This window comes from Charadrius vociferus, unplaced genomic scaffold (genome assembly GCF_000708025.1).
Source record: "Charadrius vociferus isolate BGI_N301 unplaced genomic scaffold, ASM70802v2 scaffold306, whole genome shotgun sequence".
Classification (NCBI taxonomy): Eukaryota; Metazoa; Chordata; class Aves; order Charadriiformes; family Charadriidae; genus Charadrius; species Charadrius vociferus.
In genome coordinates, this window is record NW_009648963.1 from 1,222,480 (window position 1) to 1,241,738 (window position 19,259).

General features: G+C 36.9%; 1 protein-coding gene across 1 annotated transcript in view; it reads left to right on the forward strand.

Annotated features, from left to right (window-relative positions):
• Positions 1-19,259, forward strand: part of CPEB2 (cytoplasmic polyadenylation element binding protein 2) — a 69,875-nt gene that overhangs the window by 49,536 nt on the left and 1,080 nt on the right. Inside the window, exons 6-11 of the mRNA XM_009887657.1 lie at positions 2,472-2,642; positions 4,230-4,319; positions 11,736-11,854; positions 12,148-12,262; positions 14,140-14,321; positions 19,043-19,259. The exon at positions 19,043-19,259 is cut by the window's right edge and continues 1,080 nt beyond it. Coding sequence (XP_009885959.1) covers positions 2,472-2,642; positions 4,230-4,319; positions 11,736-11,854; positions 12,148-12,262; positions 14,140-14,321; positions 19,043-19,259 — 894 coding nt within the window. The remainder of the gene's footprint in view (positions 1-2,471; positions 2,643-4,229; positions 4,320-11,735; positions 11,855-12,147; positions 12,263-14,139; positions 14,322-19,042) is intronic.

Sequence of the window (19,259 nt, forward strand, 5' to 3'; positions counted from 1 at the left end):
GTGGCAATATTATAATGCCAACAAATTTATTAAAATTGTCACGTTTAAGTCACTTAAGTTTCTTTTTTTCTGCAATATAGAGACTTGAAGAGGTAAAGAGAAAATGTGCTTTTTATAAAGATAACCCAGTTAAATTTCAGTCATTTTTCGATTTAGGTTTAAGATGTTGAGTATCTCCTATATTAGTGAAAATTCCACTTTTGCAGTTTCCTGCGAGTTCCTCCAATTTGAGTCTTATTTCTTCTGTTAGCCACTTTGTCCTTTCACTGTCACTATGATGAAAGTTCCATGTTCTCCATCATTCACATCAGTAATTCAGAAATCTGTTGTTATATCCCCCTTTCTTGATTGTGTAACCAAATCTTAGCACTTCTTTGTATACATGTTTAAGATCCAATCATTTTTACTAGTCTTCATAACTGACATTACTCATCTGCTGCTGTCTTTGTAGCATGATCTTGCTTTTCTTAAGTTTAAGTAGATGATTTACAGGAAGAATCTGCCTGGCTGCTTGTTCCAACTGGTGTTAACTTTCTGTTTCTCCTGTGCTTCCTCGCTTTTCCGCCCCACTGAGCACCAGCTATATGCTTCCACGTAAAGACACTTTACTGATCTGTTATGTAGCTGTTGAATGCATCCTTACGATACAAGCAAGGATGCCATCACTTGCTCCCCACTAGTCATGTTCTCAAACACGCATATCACCGTTCCGAATGGAAAGGAGGAGCCTGCTACAGCTTTTGGCATTTATTGTGCTCCCCTCCATCAGATGCCTACTTAAGAGATAAATGTGAAATGCCACCATAAAGACATAGTTACAGTCTTTGTTACTTCATAGTCCCGTGGTCCTGCTTTTATTTTGTGATCCTCGTGGCATTTTATTATGTTTAGTTGTTTTCTATCGTCTTTATGTTATCATTTGGTATTTTTAATGAACTATGTTTTTATTATGATAGATTTAGATACCCAATCAGGGTCATTAGGTGTTACCACAACGTAGGTCATTGGTGATGATGTTTGCTGTCTATTCTCCAGCCTTGTCTTTAAGCACTTGATGATCAGGTGGTCTTCTGGGAGTGAATGGCTTTCGTGCTGCTCTCACTCCTAGCTGATGAGCACAATGTCTGCAGGTGTTCCTAAAGGGCTTTCCTGGTAGTATTCCCCTGAGAGGGGTTAAAAGTTAGGGACTGTGGTATGGCTCCCAGCAAAGGTACCGCAGACTCAGCTGTCGGGAACCTACTGCTCCTGTGTGTGAATTTGCAGTAGGTGAATCTGGAAGAAGTTGCCCATTTGAGATGGAAAATTAACTTGCTTCCCAAAAGTGTGCTAGGTTGTTTTTTGGTTTTGTTTTCTTGCTTGTTTTTTGAAAGCAGCTGAATTAATTTATAATTACTTTAAAAATGAGTGAGAGAGAAACAGGAAAAATTGCACTTCAGAAGAAACAGTGATGTGGGAGATTTCTTTTGCTTCACAAGATATTTATTTTTGGGCTTTTTGCAGTTAAAAACCTGACTTCTGAATTTGCAACTGTCATTAATCTTTCTGTTGCTAATCTAAAGTAGTGAAAGTTCGAATAAGCTATGATGCCTATCCTGGCCTTCCAAGTCTTTTTGTTTTGGAGTTCTCTAAAATTTGTAAATATGAAATAGGGGGAAATAAGTGGGACAGAATTACCATGTTTTCACTCCACCCTGCCATTTATATACCTGTTTTGATCAGTTTGCATTTGCAAAGCCATCCTGTGAGCTTCTCAGATTTTGCACTTGCTTTTCAGGGTAACTATAATCTTACTGCAGATTGCTGCATATTAGGAACCACTACAAGGCTTCCCTCCAAAACCGTGGCAAATTTGAGAGCAAGAAGGATAAGTCAGCAATGTGACTCACTTTAATAAATACTTAAAATGTAACACTTGTAAAATTCTCTTTTGCTTAGAAATTAAATCTGTTCTTACATTATTAGCATCAGATGCCATTAAAAGAGAAAACATATGTATTTGAAACTTTGTTGTGTACGTGTTTTTTCTGTTTCCCTCTGTTCAATTAAAGTGTAAGATTTTTAGACATGCAGTAGTCATTCAGGTTATGGAAGTTAAAGCTTCAAGCTAAACCAAAGGCAGACTAATGAAACTCACTTAAGCAGCCCTTAATACGATCTCTTCATAAATAAGACCCTGCATTTAAAAGACAAATTACTAGTTGCCTACTGGATGCAGCAGAGTAACTACAATATAATGTAATATGAAGTACTATGCTTACAGTGATGTCAGCTTGCGATCTTGAATTTCCTTTTTGAAGTTTAATACATTTTTCATTTTCTTAATTTTTCTTTAAACTAATGTGTACTTTTCTAATATCTTGGTATTTTCATTTTTACTTTCCAGACTGCTATTCCTCCATTCTCTGAAATTACATTAACTATGTACTGCCACAAAATTATTTTAATGTATATTTTTATCTTTTCTTTTTAAGGCCGTTCTTCCCTCTTCCCAATAGATGACGGTTTGCTGGACGATGGTCATAGTGATCAAGTTGGAGTCTTGAATTCACCTACCTGCTATTCAGCTCATCAGAATGGAGAACGAATTGAGCGTTTTTCTCGGAAAGTGTTTGTTGGAGGTCTTCCACCAGATATTGATGAAGGTGAGCTGCCTGATAAGCAACTAAGTGTGGAGGGAGACAGAAAGAGACACTTTGGAAAACCTAAATGAAGTAGTAGAAATAATCCACCCAGCAAAATCATGTTGTCATGTAACAAGCCACAACTATATATATATTTGTTGTGAGAGTTGATGGATATGTTGAGCTTAATATTGTTTGATGTCATCCATCTCTTTTGGTTTTGAGATGGTTGTCTCTGATTCTGCACTTGGAGATTTGTAGAGTTGCATGTGATGCCTAGTATTTGTGCTCCTGCTTACCTTGCATATTCCTTTCAAATACGTCTTAGCCCTTGATACTGTCCTCTATCTGTGCCTGCTTTATTCTCTATTCATAGAAAACTTCTATTAGTAATTGAATTTCAAATTTTATTTTACTATTACCTGAAGATCTCAGAAGTGCTTTAGAAAGGTTATTATTCCTGTTCATAAATAGAGAAACTAAGGCAGAGGAAGGTCAAGTGGCAAAGCACTCTGTGATGCATTGAACGTAGAATGTACCACAGAAGCTCAGATTGTTATGCGATGCAGTTAGAATTGCTCTCTACAATAGTGCTGATTTGAAGTAATCGTGCTGTTTAATATTAGGTTTCTCCTGTGCAGATAAATGTAAAATACATGCTAGCTTTGTAACGTAAGCCGAAGTCCCTTTACAAGGTTCATTGTAATCCTAGAGTAACTTGCAAACCAAACAAGCTGACTATGGTTAATTAACTTTCAGACATGGAGAAACTGTATTTTGGTTTCATCTTCATTGTGACACTCTCCTGCAGTGTAATTTCTTTTAATGTACTTTAGGTTTTTTGATGCACTTTAGCTTCTAATTCAAACGTGTACTCTTGCTTTTTAATACAAATGTTAAACAAAGACACGTGGAAGAAATTTTTTTTTCTTTCCTGCCTGTTTATATGCTGATGGCAAGGTGCGACTGAAAGAAATGGAACATATTTAAGTTTGAGTTACTGCTCTTGTAGAGTTTAGGGTGGTTTAATTTCTTCCTCATGGCCAAGGTTCTTACAGTCAATAACAGGAAGGAGTGGCTGGAATAGAAAGGCATCACGAAGTTGCACAGAGGGCATAGCAGATCTTGCAAAGCACCTCTAAATAGGCAATTTTAAGTTTATTTGCCTGATCTGTGCATGATATCTGCCGGAAACCGCTAGCATACTAATTGTGGTGGTGCTTATTATACAAGTATCTACCAACAAAGCTCTGAACTGTACATCGCCAAACAGAAAATTGTTTTGATTGCATTCAAACCAAATTCTGAATTTAAGGAAGTACCACACCAATTTTCTCCACTGCCTTTAGTTGTGCATATGCTTTGGAAATGCTGCTGTTATTAAGCAATAAAAAACAAATACAAGCTTAAAATCACCAGAAATATTTTGCGTAAATATTATGACTTTGGAAGATGGGTCTATTTAAGGTTTTTGCTCATGAAAGTTGGAAATTGTGTTTCTTTTTTTCCATTAGATGTCAGTCTTTGCTAGAAACAAAGATCTTTGATAGTACTTTTTCATTGAGTTATGTCATTTATTTTAATTGCAAGTGTTTTACCTCTTTTTAGATGAAATTACTGCTAGCTTCAGACGATTTGGGCCTTTGGTAGTAGACTGGCCTCACAAAGCAGAAAGCAAGTCATATTTTCCACCAAAAGGTAAGAGTGTTGGAACGTTTGACCTGTCACTGAGTGCAAATCTTACTCTGGGAAACTGTCTCATCTTTTTCCAAAGGGTATAATTTACAATTCCTGTAAACAGTTAATTCTACAATTTCAACACAGGTTCAGACATGGTTCCTTTACATGCCAAGTCTAAAAGCCGAGAGTGTTTTAGTACTGTGCCTGGTTCAGTGCTGGACTCCTGAAGGATCTTTCATATTCTGATTTCCCATGTATCAGATCAGCATTATATAATTGTGTGTGTCATTAATCCTGAGTTCTGTATCTGCATTTCTATCTGGTTTCCAAAACTGAAATTTGATCAAACTTTTAAAACCAAACCGTAGATAAAAATTTTTGTGGGAAGTTACAGGCAGGATTCAGAAGGATGCGTTTGGGTATCTGATCAAGATAATCAATGTTATGTTTATTTCAGTTTTAGGATGTGACCTTCCTATTGAAGCGCTAATTATCTTTTTTGATAAATGACTAAATATTGATTTGTAACTTTCTAGTGCTGCTGTTAGACTAGATTTTTTTAATATCACTTACAAAGTGTTGGAAAAGCCATTCTCTCCATTAAATAATTCAATTATGTAGTGTATCTCTGTGCAAGGTCAATCATGTATTGGTACATATAAAATAAATGCAAAAATCTGATCCAGATATGAAAGCGTTGCAGAGATGATTCATTTTGTAGAGAATGCAGCAATTCATTTCTTCCCTGGAAGTGACAAAAGTAGGCATATTGCCTTTATAAACTGATTCTTCATTTATTTATCTGACCATCTATGCTGGGGAAAGACAGTATTACTATCTGGGATCGTTCTCTAAGCAGTAGGAAAAGGAATTGAAAGTATTTGAATAGTATATATGAACACTACGTGGAAATTCTAAGACAAACAAAGAGACTTCAGCCTTTTTGATTGTCAGCCTGAAACACAAAGCTACTGACAAGTTAAATTTGGTCATCCTAAGGAGTGCATATCTCATCATAAATTACCAAGAGAAATTCTTGAGGAACTCTTTGAGGAAGATGCATCTCAGAGTCTGTGATGAATATATAGAAGAGGGAAGATGTAGTATATTATTACCTGGAAGGAATGGTTTCTGGCATTCCTTTCCAAGGAGATAGTCCTGTCTCAGTGTCTGAACATCTTAAGGATAAATTTCCAGAATTCTTCATTTAATAAAACTTTTTGATACTGTTGGAATATTTATAATTACCACAGTAAAAAAACAAACAAAAAAATCCAACCCAAAACTGTGTTTTAAGCAGAGCTTCTTAAAAGCAGAAAATGCGTATAGAAGAACTTCAGTCTGTTGATCTAATTAATTCAGAAGACACTTACAAACTAAGTGTTAAGTTCATTTCCCATGATTAACAGATCCTTATTTGGAATTTAATAACACTTACTGTTATTCAATCTTAAAAAATTATTCTCAGTTAACCACATTATTCAATATTGTTTTGTAATGTAGCCTAACACATTTAAAATACAGTATAGGTTTCTCTATGTAGATACTCTGGAAATAGAGCTTACTATTAACTGCTGAATATTACTCTGTTTATATCTGTTTTTTTTCAGTGCAATAGAAATGGCCCATGATTATTTTGTAGAAGAATTTCTTAAAAAAAAATGTCTGTCTTAAGTATTACTCACATGTGCAGACAAGAACTGTATATACATATATTTAATAAAATCTCTGAAACTGTTAAAGATAGGCTAAATTCTAAGAAAGCTTTAAGATTGATCAGTAATTAGCAACTTAGAAATACATACTATATTAGCCCAAGGAGGTTTTTTGTTTGTTTAATTTTTACTTTTAATCTCCAATTTCTAATTTGTTACTCTGCATGGAGTCAATTCAGTGTACGTATTTTTGTTTGTTCAGTCTCATTAGAGATTTGACATAGTATTACTTTCCAAAGACATCTCAGAATTATCCAGTTCTGGACTCATTTACGTAATAGTCTTCTCTGTGGTGAAGAGATACAGCCTGCTTTTTTTTTTGTTTTGAACTCTTGTCCAGTTTTCCAGGCTGTAGTTCCTTCCAGGCTCTCTGCTTACAGAAAGTCCTGAGGGAAGGCCAAGTTCATAATAAGTATTTCCTTGCTTGAAGAAATGCAAAAAGTGTCCTGATCCATCAAGGCTTGCTGCCTCCTGAGAAACACCAACTGCTTGTTCTTACCTAATTGCATTTTGTATTGGTTCACCACAAAATTAGGGTTGAAGAAAACAGGAATTTTAAAAACTTCACACTAATCTTACGAGGAAACTCTGTTCTGAAGCAGAAAAAATTATTCTGTTGAGATCAAAGTACAAAGTCTGTAAGTGATCTGCCAACTGTAATGGAGAAGTCCTTCCTTTCTGACTTGCCACTGTTTATCATAACTCGTGTTATTACGTAGTTGGCAAATATACTTATTTATGAAACAACACACGTGTCCAAAGCAACTTGCTGAGGTGAGGACTCCTTCTTATAATGAAGCTCTCAAAGAAATGGTGCCGTGAGGATATGCAAATCCGAAGAAGCCCTTTCAAAATAAGCCCAGTCGTTTATGTGCTCTGTACTATTTATAGTCCGTATCAAACAGAGGATAATCTGATTTAAACAGGGCAGTATCCCCAGCCTTTTCTAATTGTCTGGGTGTTTCTGTTGCCTTCTATCACAGCAGTTGTGCAGTAGTTTCATTTATTCAAGGTTCTGAACTGCTAATTTAGAACTGACTGAAACAATTAGGTTGAAAATGTTCTGTTTCTAGTTTAAGAAGCAAAACCCCAGGTCCATCCAAGTTCTATTCAACTTGTTACCAGTTTATTTGATCACACTGGGTAGAATTGAACTCTGGATTCAGGCAAGTAACTGTAGGTGTCTTCATGTGTGATTAGTGTCTAAGCTTCCTTTAATCAATGGGAACCTGGCCAATACAGTCAGTGGAGTATAGAGGGCTATTCAGGTCACTGTAACATAAGCACATTGAGCTTGATTTATTTACGCAGACTGAGGATATCTAAAAGATTTACACGGGTCTGACAAATGTGGCGTGGCACCTACTGAAGCCCCACACCATTCTGGAGCACCAGCTGAAGGTTAGGCGAAGTACTATAGAGGATAAATGGTGCTAGACACCTCTGTGTCCCACTTGGTCAGCTAAGTAACCGTCCAGACACCACTGACTGCATTAACTGGATCTCTGGACTACAGTAGGAGCTTAAACACAGTCACTGCAGAAATATAAAAGTAGTTGTTTGGGTCTTGAACTGAAAGCTGCTCTCCCCTACTCAAAAGTGCCTTAGCTAATAACTGTGTTACAATTGTATCAGCTTGCATTTTTTCACTTCAAGTGAGTTTTGGAGTTAATTCTCCATCAAAGATGACTAAACGGAATGAGTGAAAGATTTATGTTTTAAAGATTAAAGTTAATTGATGTGGTGATGAGATCTCTTTAAAGAGAAATAGATTAAATGTTGTGTGTCCTTGCCAAATGTGAATTATTCCTATCCTGAAATGTAGATCAGTTGTCTGTATTAACCTGCAGTTTACACTGATTCATTCTGATTTAAGCTAAGGCACAGCATTCTGTGGACAAGCATTACAGTGCACTGGGGCCATTTAGTCTCCTCTAGGGAGAGTCTGTCAGGGCAGTAGATGAACCAATCCCAAAATACAGCTGTGCTGACTTGTATGGACAGTGTTGTGCTGCCTTGCACTGATTTTCTTGACTCCTTCTATAAGCCAGTAGTGACAGTAGTTAACTGGATTTTGATAAAACTTAAAGCTACTCTCTGATTTCTATGCAGAATATGCATGGCAGAAAAGCATCCTTTCTTCTTTCGAGAAACTTCTATATTACTTATGAAATAAAGAAATAACAGATTCAGATCATCATGTTAGCTACCAGTGTGAATCTAGTCTAGAATACTTTGCTTTTGATTTGTTCTCTATGTAATAAATAGAAAAAAACAAAAAGACTGATTCTGTGTATAGTTTGGGGGAGAGGGGTTGTTAGTTTTTCTTGGGTTTTTTAATTATTACAAAAGTTTAATTTTGGTAATACAGCTAGGACTCTTCAGAATTATCTGATGGGCTTTCTGTTTCCAGTGCTGACCCAATATATTAAAAAGAAGAAAATGTTTAATTTCTTGGTCTTTTTTTGTTCAAGAAAGATGTTAATTTGGAGTAAGGATGATTATAACCAGTACAGTATCTGTATATCAGGGAATGTAGTTCTAAGTTCATCTCCAGAAAGATTTGTTTATTATTTGAGGTGATTTTCTGAGGACAGGTATTATCAAAGTCACCCACACTAGTTCCCTTTGAAAATAGGAGTATTAATAATAGTTCCAGTGTTATGCAGAGGAATTTAGTCAAGTGATAAGCACTAACAGGGGTTACCTAAACTTTGTCTCCCACAGGAGGCATAAATTCTGGTGGGGGTGCACATGGACAAGAATTTTTTATAAGATTGTTTCATCTAATACTTTCCACCTTGTGAAAAATGTACAAAACATACAAGCTTTGTCTCTTGGCAAGTAATAACTGATCATGACCTGCTGTTGTTGGTGTACGTATGACCCAAAGGTATGAGGCAGCTTCCTTCAAAGAAAACTATTAGAGTAGCTTTGCTTTTCCATTGTAAACAGACTTGCATTGCTGTTGGGTGTGAAGCTGTTAAATGACTGATGTGGTACACCAAAAAAAACCCCAAGAAACTAGTGATTTAAGATGTTTTGTAGTACAGTAAAACACCTCCTACTCTTCACCCTACCTCTCTACCATGTTTCACTGTGATGTGTACTTTCTATCGCACATGGTAACTGTAGTTCAGTACGACTCCAAAAAGACTAGTTAGGCACTTGATCTTTTTCATTATACTTATGCAAGTGACTTACCACCACCACACTAGCTTCGCAGACATTAAGCATCCACAATAGTTCATGAGTTACAGATGTTGAGATGAAAAATAATCCAATAAAAGCATATCTTGAGAATGCAGAAAGGGTTAAGAATAAAGTTTGTGCCATACAGTTGTTGGTGTGTGATAATCGTAGTAACAAGAGCCCTAATTTATGATGTCTGAATGAAATACCTAATATAAGAGTGTAACTTCTCTTTGCAAGCACATTCTAGCTAATGAATATAGACTGTCTGCCTCTGTAACTGGTGTTCTTTGGAGAAGTCTATGGCCAACGTGTAATTGATTTGTGCCAGGACATGTGCCGTGAGCCAGGGTAAGTGATGCAGACTGTGCAAGCCTAGCGTTGTTTGGAAGGGATTGGCTGTGTCTGTATATGACTATAAAATGTGAGACCTGAGCAAATTATCATCTCTAGCCAGGCTTCTTCTCCAGGAGAACTGGTTATTTTCCTCCAGACTAGACTTGGGGAGCGAACTAAAATGCCTTGTAAACCACCGAAGGACTAGAGCTGTGGAGCAAAACTATAGCCAGACCAATTTGTTAGTAAAGACTATACCCTAACTTTCTCTGTGTCTTCAGAAGAGAACTAGTACAGCTAAGCTCATGACACAAGCCTATCTGATGCTGTAAAATTGGATGAACCCAGACATGGTACATGTTTTGCAGATAATGCTGAGAAAGCAGTATTAACATACAGTTTTGGCATTGCTTTCCTTACTTTTATTTCAGGTGTGATAGGATATAGTATTCCTAATTACTCCCTCATCAAGTTCTTGTATTTGAATTTTCTGTCTTTTTACAAGCTTTCACAGTTAGACATATTAATAGCTGCAGGCTTACAGGTGGTAGATCATTTAGAGACACTGACTGTATTTATGCATCAGGAGTTATATGGCAGTACCCTTGATTTACTTTAGGATAAAAACTGATGAAAAGTCAGAATCTGGCAAATTATTTTATGCCCTTCTGACTGTGAGTCTTACTCTGTATGGCTGATCCCTTGGTCGCTATCATGTGCATTTAGCCCTCCTTTTGATTAGTCAGGTTTTTGCACTCCCATCATTCTTGTACTGAGCTCTCCATTCAAACTGGAATGCGTGTGCCTGGCTGCCACACAAGTAAGGACAGTTACATGGGTCTGGTCTCACCCGTGCCAGTCTGCACATGCCACAATTCAGTGAGTGAGTTTTGCATGGGTAATATATGGTTTTTAAATTCCAAGATAAATACTGAAAGATATCCCCGTTAGAACAGACTTTGAATCTAAGTAATTATTAATAAAGCTTAAGTTAAAGAGGTTGTCACTAAAAAATATTGTTCAGCAATGAAAAATAGACTTCACAAGGAAATGCTTCAGCCAAAGCCCAATTATTCCCTATGGCATATTTGTTAAGAAACTAAATAATATTTACATAAAAAAATATAGAATGCATAAAACCTTGTCATGTGTCCCTTGTAGGCAGCTGTGATAGGACCGTGGTATGAGGGGTAGGAAATGAATAACAAGTTATTAGAAAGACCAGTATAAGCCTTACAGCTTTTTCTTTAAATCCTACTTTTTTCCCCATATATCTAAAATCAGTCATGCATTTGTTTCTCTAATCTTATTTTCTTCTTAACACATTGATTCTTTAGTGCTCTTTAAGATGCACCCTACCATCTTTCTCTTGATGACCTACACTGCGTGTCTGCAGTAAGAAATTGCCAGTGGTTAACTAGCTTCTCTCAGAAAAACAGTATCATTTCCAAAAGGCTTGGTAAAGCAGCCACACTCCCTCTTGCCAAGCCCACTCTAGAGCAGCTGCTTCAGCATTTACTTTTCCATCCAAGTAATAAAACATAACTTCATGTGAAAATTCCACACTTGGTAGTAATCTCAAAAAGAAATGTGGATTTATATTCCTTTTAAAATTTGTTTTAGAATACACCCCTAGTTGCACTTTTGCGCACCTGTAAAGTAACAAAATTTGTATATATCATTGTACCGTAACTGTTAAAGTATTCTAATGTGTGAGGTTCTTTGCTTGTCTGACTGCTTTTACTGTAGCATTAAATAAGCATTTTAATTCCTATTTTTGTAGTGTTTGGGAGGTTTGCTGGGTCACTTACGTAACAAAGTACTTTGATCTAATCTCTAGAATAGAGATTAGTCATTTGTGCCAAGTCGGATTTTCATTGTATAATGTCCATTGCTGCCAATGAATTATGCTCAGCCTAGACTTCTCGTACATGATACTAGAGCAGCCATGTTTGCTTTTATTTGGTTGTTAGTCCTTTTTTGACAATTATTATAAGGATAGAAGTATTTGCCTGGAGTTCTGTTGATCATGGCAAGGTAGTATATAGTTAAAGAAGATGACTAATAACAGAGAATTGGTTTGACATTCTTTTACTTTTGGAGTAAAAACATTTATATGGAAAAGTCACTGGCAAAGATGATTAAGAAAGATAAGAGGAAAAAATATCAGTTGGTTTGGGTTTTTTTCCAGGTTACGCATTCCTCCTGTTCCAAGAAGAGAGTTCCGTTCAGGCCCTGATTGACGCCTGCATTGAAGAAGATGGAAAGCTCTATCTATGTGTTTCCAGTCCTACTATCAAGGACAAGCCAGTAAGTAAACAGTAGATGGCCTGCGGGCTGTAGCTGCCATCTGTCTAAAGCTGCATTTGAAATGATGACGATGAAAATAATCAAGAGCAAACTACCGTTGGCAGAGCTCAGCATCTGGAAGAGTTGCATGATTTTAAAATTATAGTCTTTTGTATTATTAGGATTAAAACAGAGCACCTACTTGCTAAACTAATGGGGTTGTGACTGTTTGACAGTTTATAAAGGTGATGAACATATATCCACAATGTAGTGAAACTTAAAGTAGCATACTGTTTTCTTTCCCAATTTAATAGGTTCAGATCCGTCCCTGGAATCTAAGTGATAGTGACTTTGTGATGGATGGTTCCCAGCCGCTTGATCCTCGAAAAACAATTTTTGTTGGAGGAGTCCCTAGACCATTAAGAGCTGGTGAGTATAATCTCTGTCTGTTTTTAGAAGTCGGAGATTATTGGAAATAGTTTGAACCATACATACTTTTGTATTGTTATGTATGGATAGATATAGACATATACATATAAAAATAGAAGACTGTCATGATAGTTATAACCACAGTACCATATTTGTGTATTGCTTCGTTTCTGTAGTAATTATGGCTTTGGCCATAAATCACTGTTCATCATTGAGGTTTACTGGAAACTGTTACATGTTTAAAGCTGTAGAAAAGAATTTGATCATATTAGCAAGACTGTAACGTAAACTATCTCATGAAAGAGTTTTGATTTTAAAACAATGCTATGAAAACCTCTCTGCCATGCTCCATGAATATATGGAGTTGTATTTGTACTTGCTTGTCATTGTGCATTAGCTACTATTCCGCTATTATCAGATTGCAGCTACTCTTGCTAATATGGACAAAATGAAAACACAAATGATAGAGTACTTGAAGGAGTAGGAATAGAAGAAAAAAGGAAGAAATTCAGAGAGCTAGCACAGTCTACATGGTACAACACTATATGAGATTGCAGGAGAAAGTCTCCTGTTGGACTGCATGAAGGAAAAATTAAATGCTTCTATAGCTGTGGAATGGTTGATCTACAACCTGGACAGTCTGCTTTGTGAGATTGATTGTAGTAGCCTTTTACAATATTTTATGGTGGCTTTCTAGTAAGTAGAAAGAGAAAGTTGGAATTAGAGGTGAAAGTTGGAAGTAGAAACACGAGGTACAGTGGTTCCAATCTCGCTTTCTATTAGAATGATTCCTGGACTTCATTAGTCTTCTGTAGTTTGTAATTAATTTTATTCTTACAGAAAGATGAGCTTTCAGATGGAAGATGTAGGAGAACCAAGAAGTGATAGTGCAAATTTGGGGTACAAAGAATCTTGAATTTTTCTATCTTGGACCTGCAATGCTCGAACTTTTCTGTTATTTTACTTTTAGGACTGTACTTTTGACGGTAGCACAAGCTCTTTAAATGAGCATAAACACAGTATGTTCCAACTGCAGATTATTTTTTTTCTTTAAATTCAGTCCACATACTCCAGGTTACTCTGCTAAATGTCTGTGATAAATTTAACGGATGCATTCTTATGCTTGGCTTTCAAATGCCCTGTATATGTGAAAATGAAACTTTTATGGCATTGTGAAATAAGAATATACCTTCACAAAGCAGTAAAACTTTAGGAGACTTTTCAAACAACTATTGAACAGCAGTAACAGCTGACACCTTTATACCCTAATACGTTAGTATTTTGCACCTAAATGAATTGCAAAACTGAATTAAGTATAAAATATTACTAGAGGCTTGCTAAAATACTTGATCTGTAAAATTTGAGATTTCTGTTTCTATGAACTTCAGTATCTGTTGTAAGCGTAGCACTGTAGAGATAATCAAGCTCTGTGTGGCTGATGAAAGATGCTAACTACATCTTTAAATTCAAGTAGGACATAGAGCATTAGGACAGCCAGAGAAAACGTACCAAGGAATTTGTGGCATGTGGATCTATTTTATACAGCTTACATTCCGTGCCTGCCCAAAAAGTCTTTCGCTGTAATCCCCTGAAGAAAACTGCCCTGGAATTTCAGTTCCAGGTTATCAAGGACTGCAAGGACTTACGATTCCATTGTTCCTTGGATGTATGTACCCATGGTGTGAAAGATCTGTCTGCTGAGTATTTCGTAGCTGATTTAATACGTTTTTATATTTCTTGCTATTACTGTTACGTCAGCTGTTGCAAAAATTAATTATTAAAATTAACACTTTTTTGGTATTTTTTAATACAAGCATATTATATAAAGTTTGTATTGTAAGAACAGTTTAAATAAACGTTATTTTGTTTCTTAATAGTGGAATTGGCTATGATCATGGACCGTCTCTATGGTGGAGTTTGTTACGCAGGAATTGATACTGACCCTGAGCTGAAATACCCAAAAGGTGCTGGACGTGTTGCTTTTTCCAATCAGCAGAGTTATATTGCTGCCATCAGTGCTCGGTTTGTTCAACTTCAGCATGGCGATATTGATAAACGCGTAAGTTAAACAGAAATTAAAAACTTGAGGGTGATGATCTGTGAAGGAACTTCTCAGGGTATGGTAACGTTGCATTTGATTGTCTTTTATGCCAGCTTCTACATTCTTTTAGTATTCCTGTAACTCCACAAGTTCCAAGAGTTAAACTGAATGCCCCTGAACAAACACCATGCATTCCACAAAGCAGCAGTTTGTTCCTTGGACATATGTTAGACCATATGCTCTTTCCATTCTGGAACTCCTGGTTTTGTTATGTATGGGCAAAGGGCTTGAAAACCTTTTCCTCTCCCTTCTAATGAAACCAAATACTTGATAATTCCTCTGTCATTCATAGGAAACTCTAGTATTCATTGGTTTGAGATTAGCTCTATATTTGCAGCTGACCTTAATTTCAGCCATAAGTGTCAGTGCTCAGCACTTCAGAAAATCAATCAAGCTCAACACCTAAAATACAAAATGTCTTGTCCTTTCTGTTTGAGAGAGTCTTCGGAGTATTTACCAATGTACGTTCCTGGTTGCTACAGATGATTGTTACTAGCTAAAGCAGAAGTAACTTTTCTTAAGAAGAGTAATCAACTTCATTTTCCTAATTAGAAGTATATGTGTAGCAAAGAAAACTGGCATCTAAATTATGTCAGTTTTAAGTGTCACTAGTTTTGATGTCAAGAGCTGCAGAGGTAGTCACTGGTATTAATAGATGGTTGTTTTTTTTTAAAAAAAAAAAAAAAAAAAAAAGAAGGTCTTAGAGGAAGAAGGGTTGAGTAAAGTAGTTCAAGGTCCAGTCTCCTCTACAGATCAAAGACATGGGAAAACGAAAGTAGTACATTTAACAAAAGTCTGCTGTGGGGAGGTGGCATGCACTTCTCTCCTTTCAAATAGGCAGACTAATACAGCTTTACATCTGTCTCTCAGATAGCGGTTGCCTAGTGAGCTGAAATTGCCAAACATGGCCATTTCCAGAGGATGCGTGACTCTGAATGTGGGTAGTGAACTAGGCTTCACGTTAAGATGTGACAGCTACATTTTGCTGGTGGGATTGCTGTCCTTGTGACTTGCAGCTGTAGCTCTGCCTTTTGGCTAATTACGTAACAGGAAAAACATCCTTGACACTGTGACTGCGTGAGGGGAATTAAAACTATTAATCATCTTGCGTTTGAGTATTTGGACAAAATGGGAGTAAGGACCAGAATCCAGAACTCCTTCCAAAGAAATGCTAAATGGGTCGTTTAGCTTCAGAATGGTGTATAGCTTGGTGTGTTTCAGGAACCACCTACAGTGCATTGGGCTGTAAAGTGACCTAACTTAAAAATTAGAGGTAGGCAGTTGAGTCCCATCGAAACTAGTTCTCCCTCAGAGGTGGGAGACATGGACTTGAATGCTCTAAACTAGAGGACACTTACGTTGTGATCTTCCTTTTCCTACGGGACTGTCCTTTGCAGTAGAGGAGTATATGGTAGACCGGCAGTGCCGTCTCGTAAGAGAAAAGAAGGCATGAACCTGCCTTTGAAAGCTGCACTTCTAAATAGGTTGGTTTGTTGGTTCGGGGTTTTTTAATAGTAGATCACCAGAGATTTTAAGTGCTCTTTGGATGCCAAGCAGGCATCTGAAATGTCAGGGCTTGCTGTTCGCAGAGGAAAGGGATTCACTTGTTAATGTGTGATATAACACTGAAATACTGAAAAGGGGAAGGGCAGTAAATCTCCAGTAAAACGGTGGGCATGTGCTGCAGGCCTCTTCGAGCTAGGACCGGGGGCGGGGGGGAATCTACCCCAAATACTAGATTTCAGAAGCACAGCGTTGAGTTTTATCCATGAGACTTAATGTAGAAAAACAGTAGTCAAATGATGTCTTCAATCACTATTACGAAAAAAAAAGAAAAGAAAATAAGAAACAAGTATAAGTAGTATCTGTAGTTAGCTGTTCATGGGCTGGAGAGGTTGAGGGGGAGAGGGAAGGCAGTTCTAGGCTTTCTCTTTCAATATCTGAATTCTCACAGTTTCTGTTTTGGTTGTTATGATTTGTGTTCCTTCTTTAGCGTTGCTTTTCTAATTCTTGGGAATTAATTTTTTGATTCAAGTATTTTCTTAAATCTGGAATTTTGGGCACTTTGTTAGGATCCTTGCTTTTTCTTTAAAAATGTGTGCTACTCCTGAGGTGTTTTACTTGCAAAATATAGCAATACCAAATCTAAGTGTTTTAAAAAATTTGTCTTTAGACCTTGTGATGGGGAAGGTGTACGAATGTCTTTGTTTATTTCAGAGGGTTTTTAATCTTTTTTTTTTTTTTAATCATCTTCTCTAATTAAATCATATGGTCACTTCTTATTGTTTATATAATTATATATCTATTTATACAACCCAGTTATTTGTGTTACTGAGGAGTATGAGGGAACAGCCTCTCTTTAGGGAATACTTTAGCTCTTGTCTGTTTCTGAAAGTATGAAAGAAACCTATTTTCGGAAATAGTTGCTTTTGCTCCGTGGAGTTTATAAACTAATGCCTTTTCAGGCTCTGAAAATATTCCATAATCAGTATTACTGCTGATTTGTAGATGAGCAAGCAATTTGTATGAATTTGTAAACGACTATTTGTAAAGGAGGAAGATGGTCTGATTTCTGGTACTGCCTTCGTCTGCGGTGTGTATGTATGCTGGCCAATAAAGCGATATATGACATACTTCACTGAAATCTTAGAGGCCAGTACTGTTCTCTTACCCTTTACCTTAGCATGGCCTTGCTGTACCAGTTATATCTAGTTTCTGTAGGTCTGCTGCCCTTTCACGTTCTTTTCATAACCAGTTTTGTCTGTGTGAAAGTATTTTTGATTGCTAAATTTTGCAGTTCACCTGTTTATCCTTTCGAACTTCAGTTCAAAGTATTTATAGCTTTTTTTTTTTTGTACATACCTTTTCCTACCTTAATTGGAAATCTTTGCCACAGTCTCTTAACAAACACTGCCTGTGATCTTAACTTCTTCCCCACCTAAGTACTCTGCAGCTTCTCGCCAGTTCTTTTGATGTGTAGATATGTTTAGTTTCTCTAACAGATGTTTTTCTTCAGTAAAGTGCTCCTCATCCTGTTTTATCATATATGAAAGCTCAGCTCCAAACATTTCCTTGAAACTCGTTTGGAGTTTCAGCTCCAAACAATTCCTTAAAATGTTGTTAACTTTCATATGCCAGCAGTCTGCATCCACTTCATGTAATACTTCCATTCCCCAAAGCGTTTCTCCAGTACATTTGAAATCCTCTTCATACCGATCTTGGTGCATTAATGCACTGAAGCTTGAAATATGTGCTGCTCTGTACTTTCAGCAATTTTGAACCACAAACACAGTTAATGCATAAGGTAGCTGTTTATTGCAAAGTTTGAGTGTAACTTGTGGTAAGACGGGTCATCGTAGTGAAGTAAGTAGTAGAGCTTGTGCTGAATATAGATTACTAGAGGAAGCACACTCTATTTTAAACATAGATGGGTTTGCCATGTCAAGTATGACCTCTGCTTCTAGAGCTAAGAAAATGAAGACTGTTCTGCTGTTAAAATTTTCAGTGGGTAGCTGTATGTGCAAGTTTTTTTTCCTCTGGAGAGACAGTGGAAGAAATAGCATTTTGAAGTTCTCATTATTTCAAACATACTCTGAGTATAGTACATAAAGTCAATGTCTATGTGTAAGCATTCTTCTCACGTAATAGTATCTCAGAAAAAAATCTCTCATAGCAATGAGTTTTAGTATGAACTGGAATAGCTCTTTTTGCCAACAAAAGGCAAAAAATACCGTTTTTAAAAGTGAGGAAAACGTGAAAGACAACAATACATTCCTTAATAATGGAGTCAACTCATTTTGTGTTTTATTATGAAGTTCTTCTTCCTGTCTGATGGCAGTCTGCAACAGTTCAGTTACGCAAAGACATAAAGCAAATTTGCCACTGGATTCCTGCCACTTTTCCACTCTGGCAGTCAGATGAGTTTGGGAGAAAGAAGCCGTGTAAGGCAGGTGTTTCTAGCAGTTTGTAGACTTGCAAAATGGTCTCTAAAAATATTTTCAGAAATACATTGAATAAAAATTTCTGTACAGCTCAAGGCCACAAAAAGGGGCAAGTAATAGATGACCAAAATCTGTAGCTCCAAATTTGACCATATTTTAGAAATCCGGAGTGAATTTACGGTGAACAGGAGTCCCCAAAGATCTGTATTCCAGCTTGCAGAAACTACTTTTAATTTGCACGCAAAAGTAGTGTGTGCAGAGACTTGTGGGTTTGGTTTGGTTTTTTAAAGGTTAATATATAAATGGTTACGTTCTTGTAAGTTCAGTTATTTCTTGCTGAAGAGTATAGAATTGGGTGTCATGTTGGGGTACATTTGGGAGCTGATGAGATTAGTTGGGAGAACTTTGGTCTTGTTTGCCTGTTTTCTACACGTGGTTCCATGTTATCATTTGCCAAGAACATCCTTCCAGAATAAATTAAGGGAGGTTCTGATGTAGCTATTTATTACATATATAATGTACTTCTGAAGATCTGCCTTGAAGTGTTCTGCTACTGTATGAATAGGTCTGTAGCTGATAAATGGTAGAGAGTAATAACTGTTTAGTTAGATGAAGGCGTTAATACGTCTGATTTCAGACATCTTTATTTTTCTTAAACCAGAACAACCTGAATGGCCTCATGCGACTTGTAAGTAGGAACAGGTATTAAGCAGAATTGTTTCTGTTTTGCTCCAACAGGTGGAGGTAAAGCCATATGTGTTGGATGACCAGATGTGTGACGAATGCCAGGGCGCGCGATGCGGTGGAAAGTTTGCTCCTTTCTTTTGTGCCAATGTCACTTGCCTGCAGTATTACTGTGAGTTTTGTTGGGCAAATATCCACTCTCGTGCAGGACGTGAATTCCATAAGCCATTGGTAAAGGAGGGGGCTGACCGCCCACGTCAGATCCACTTCC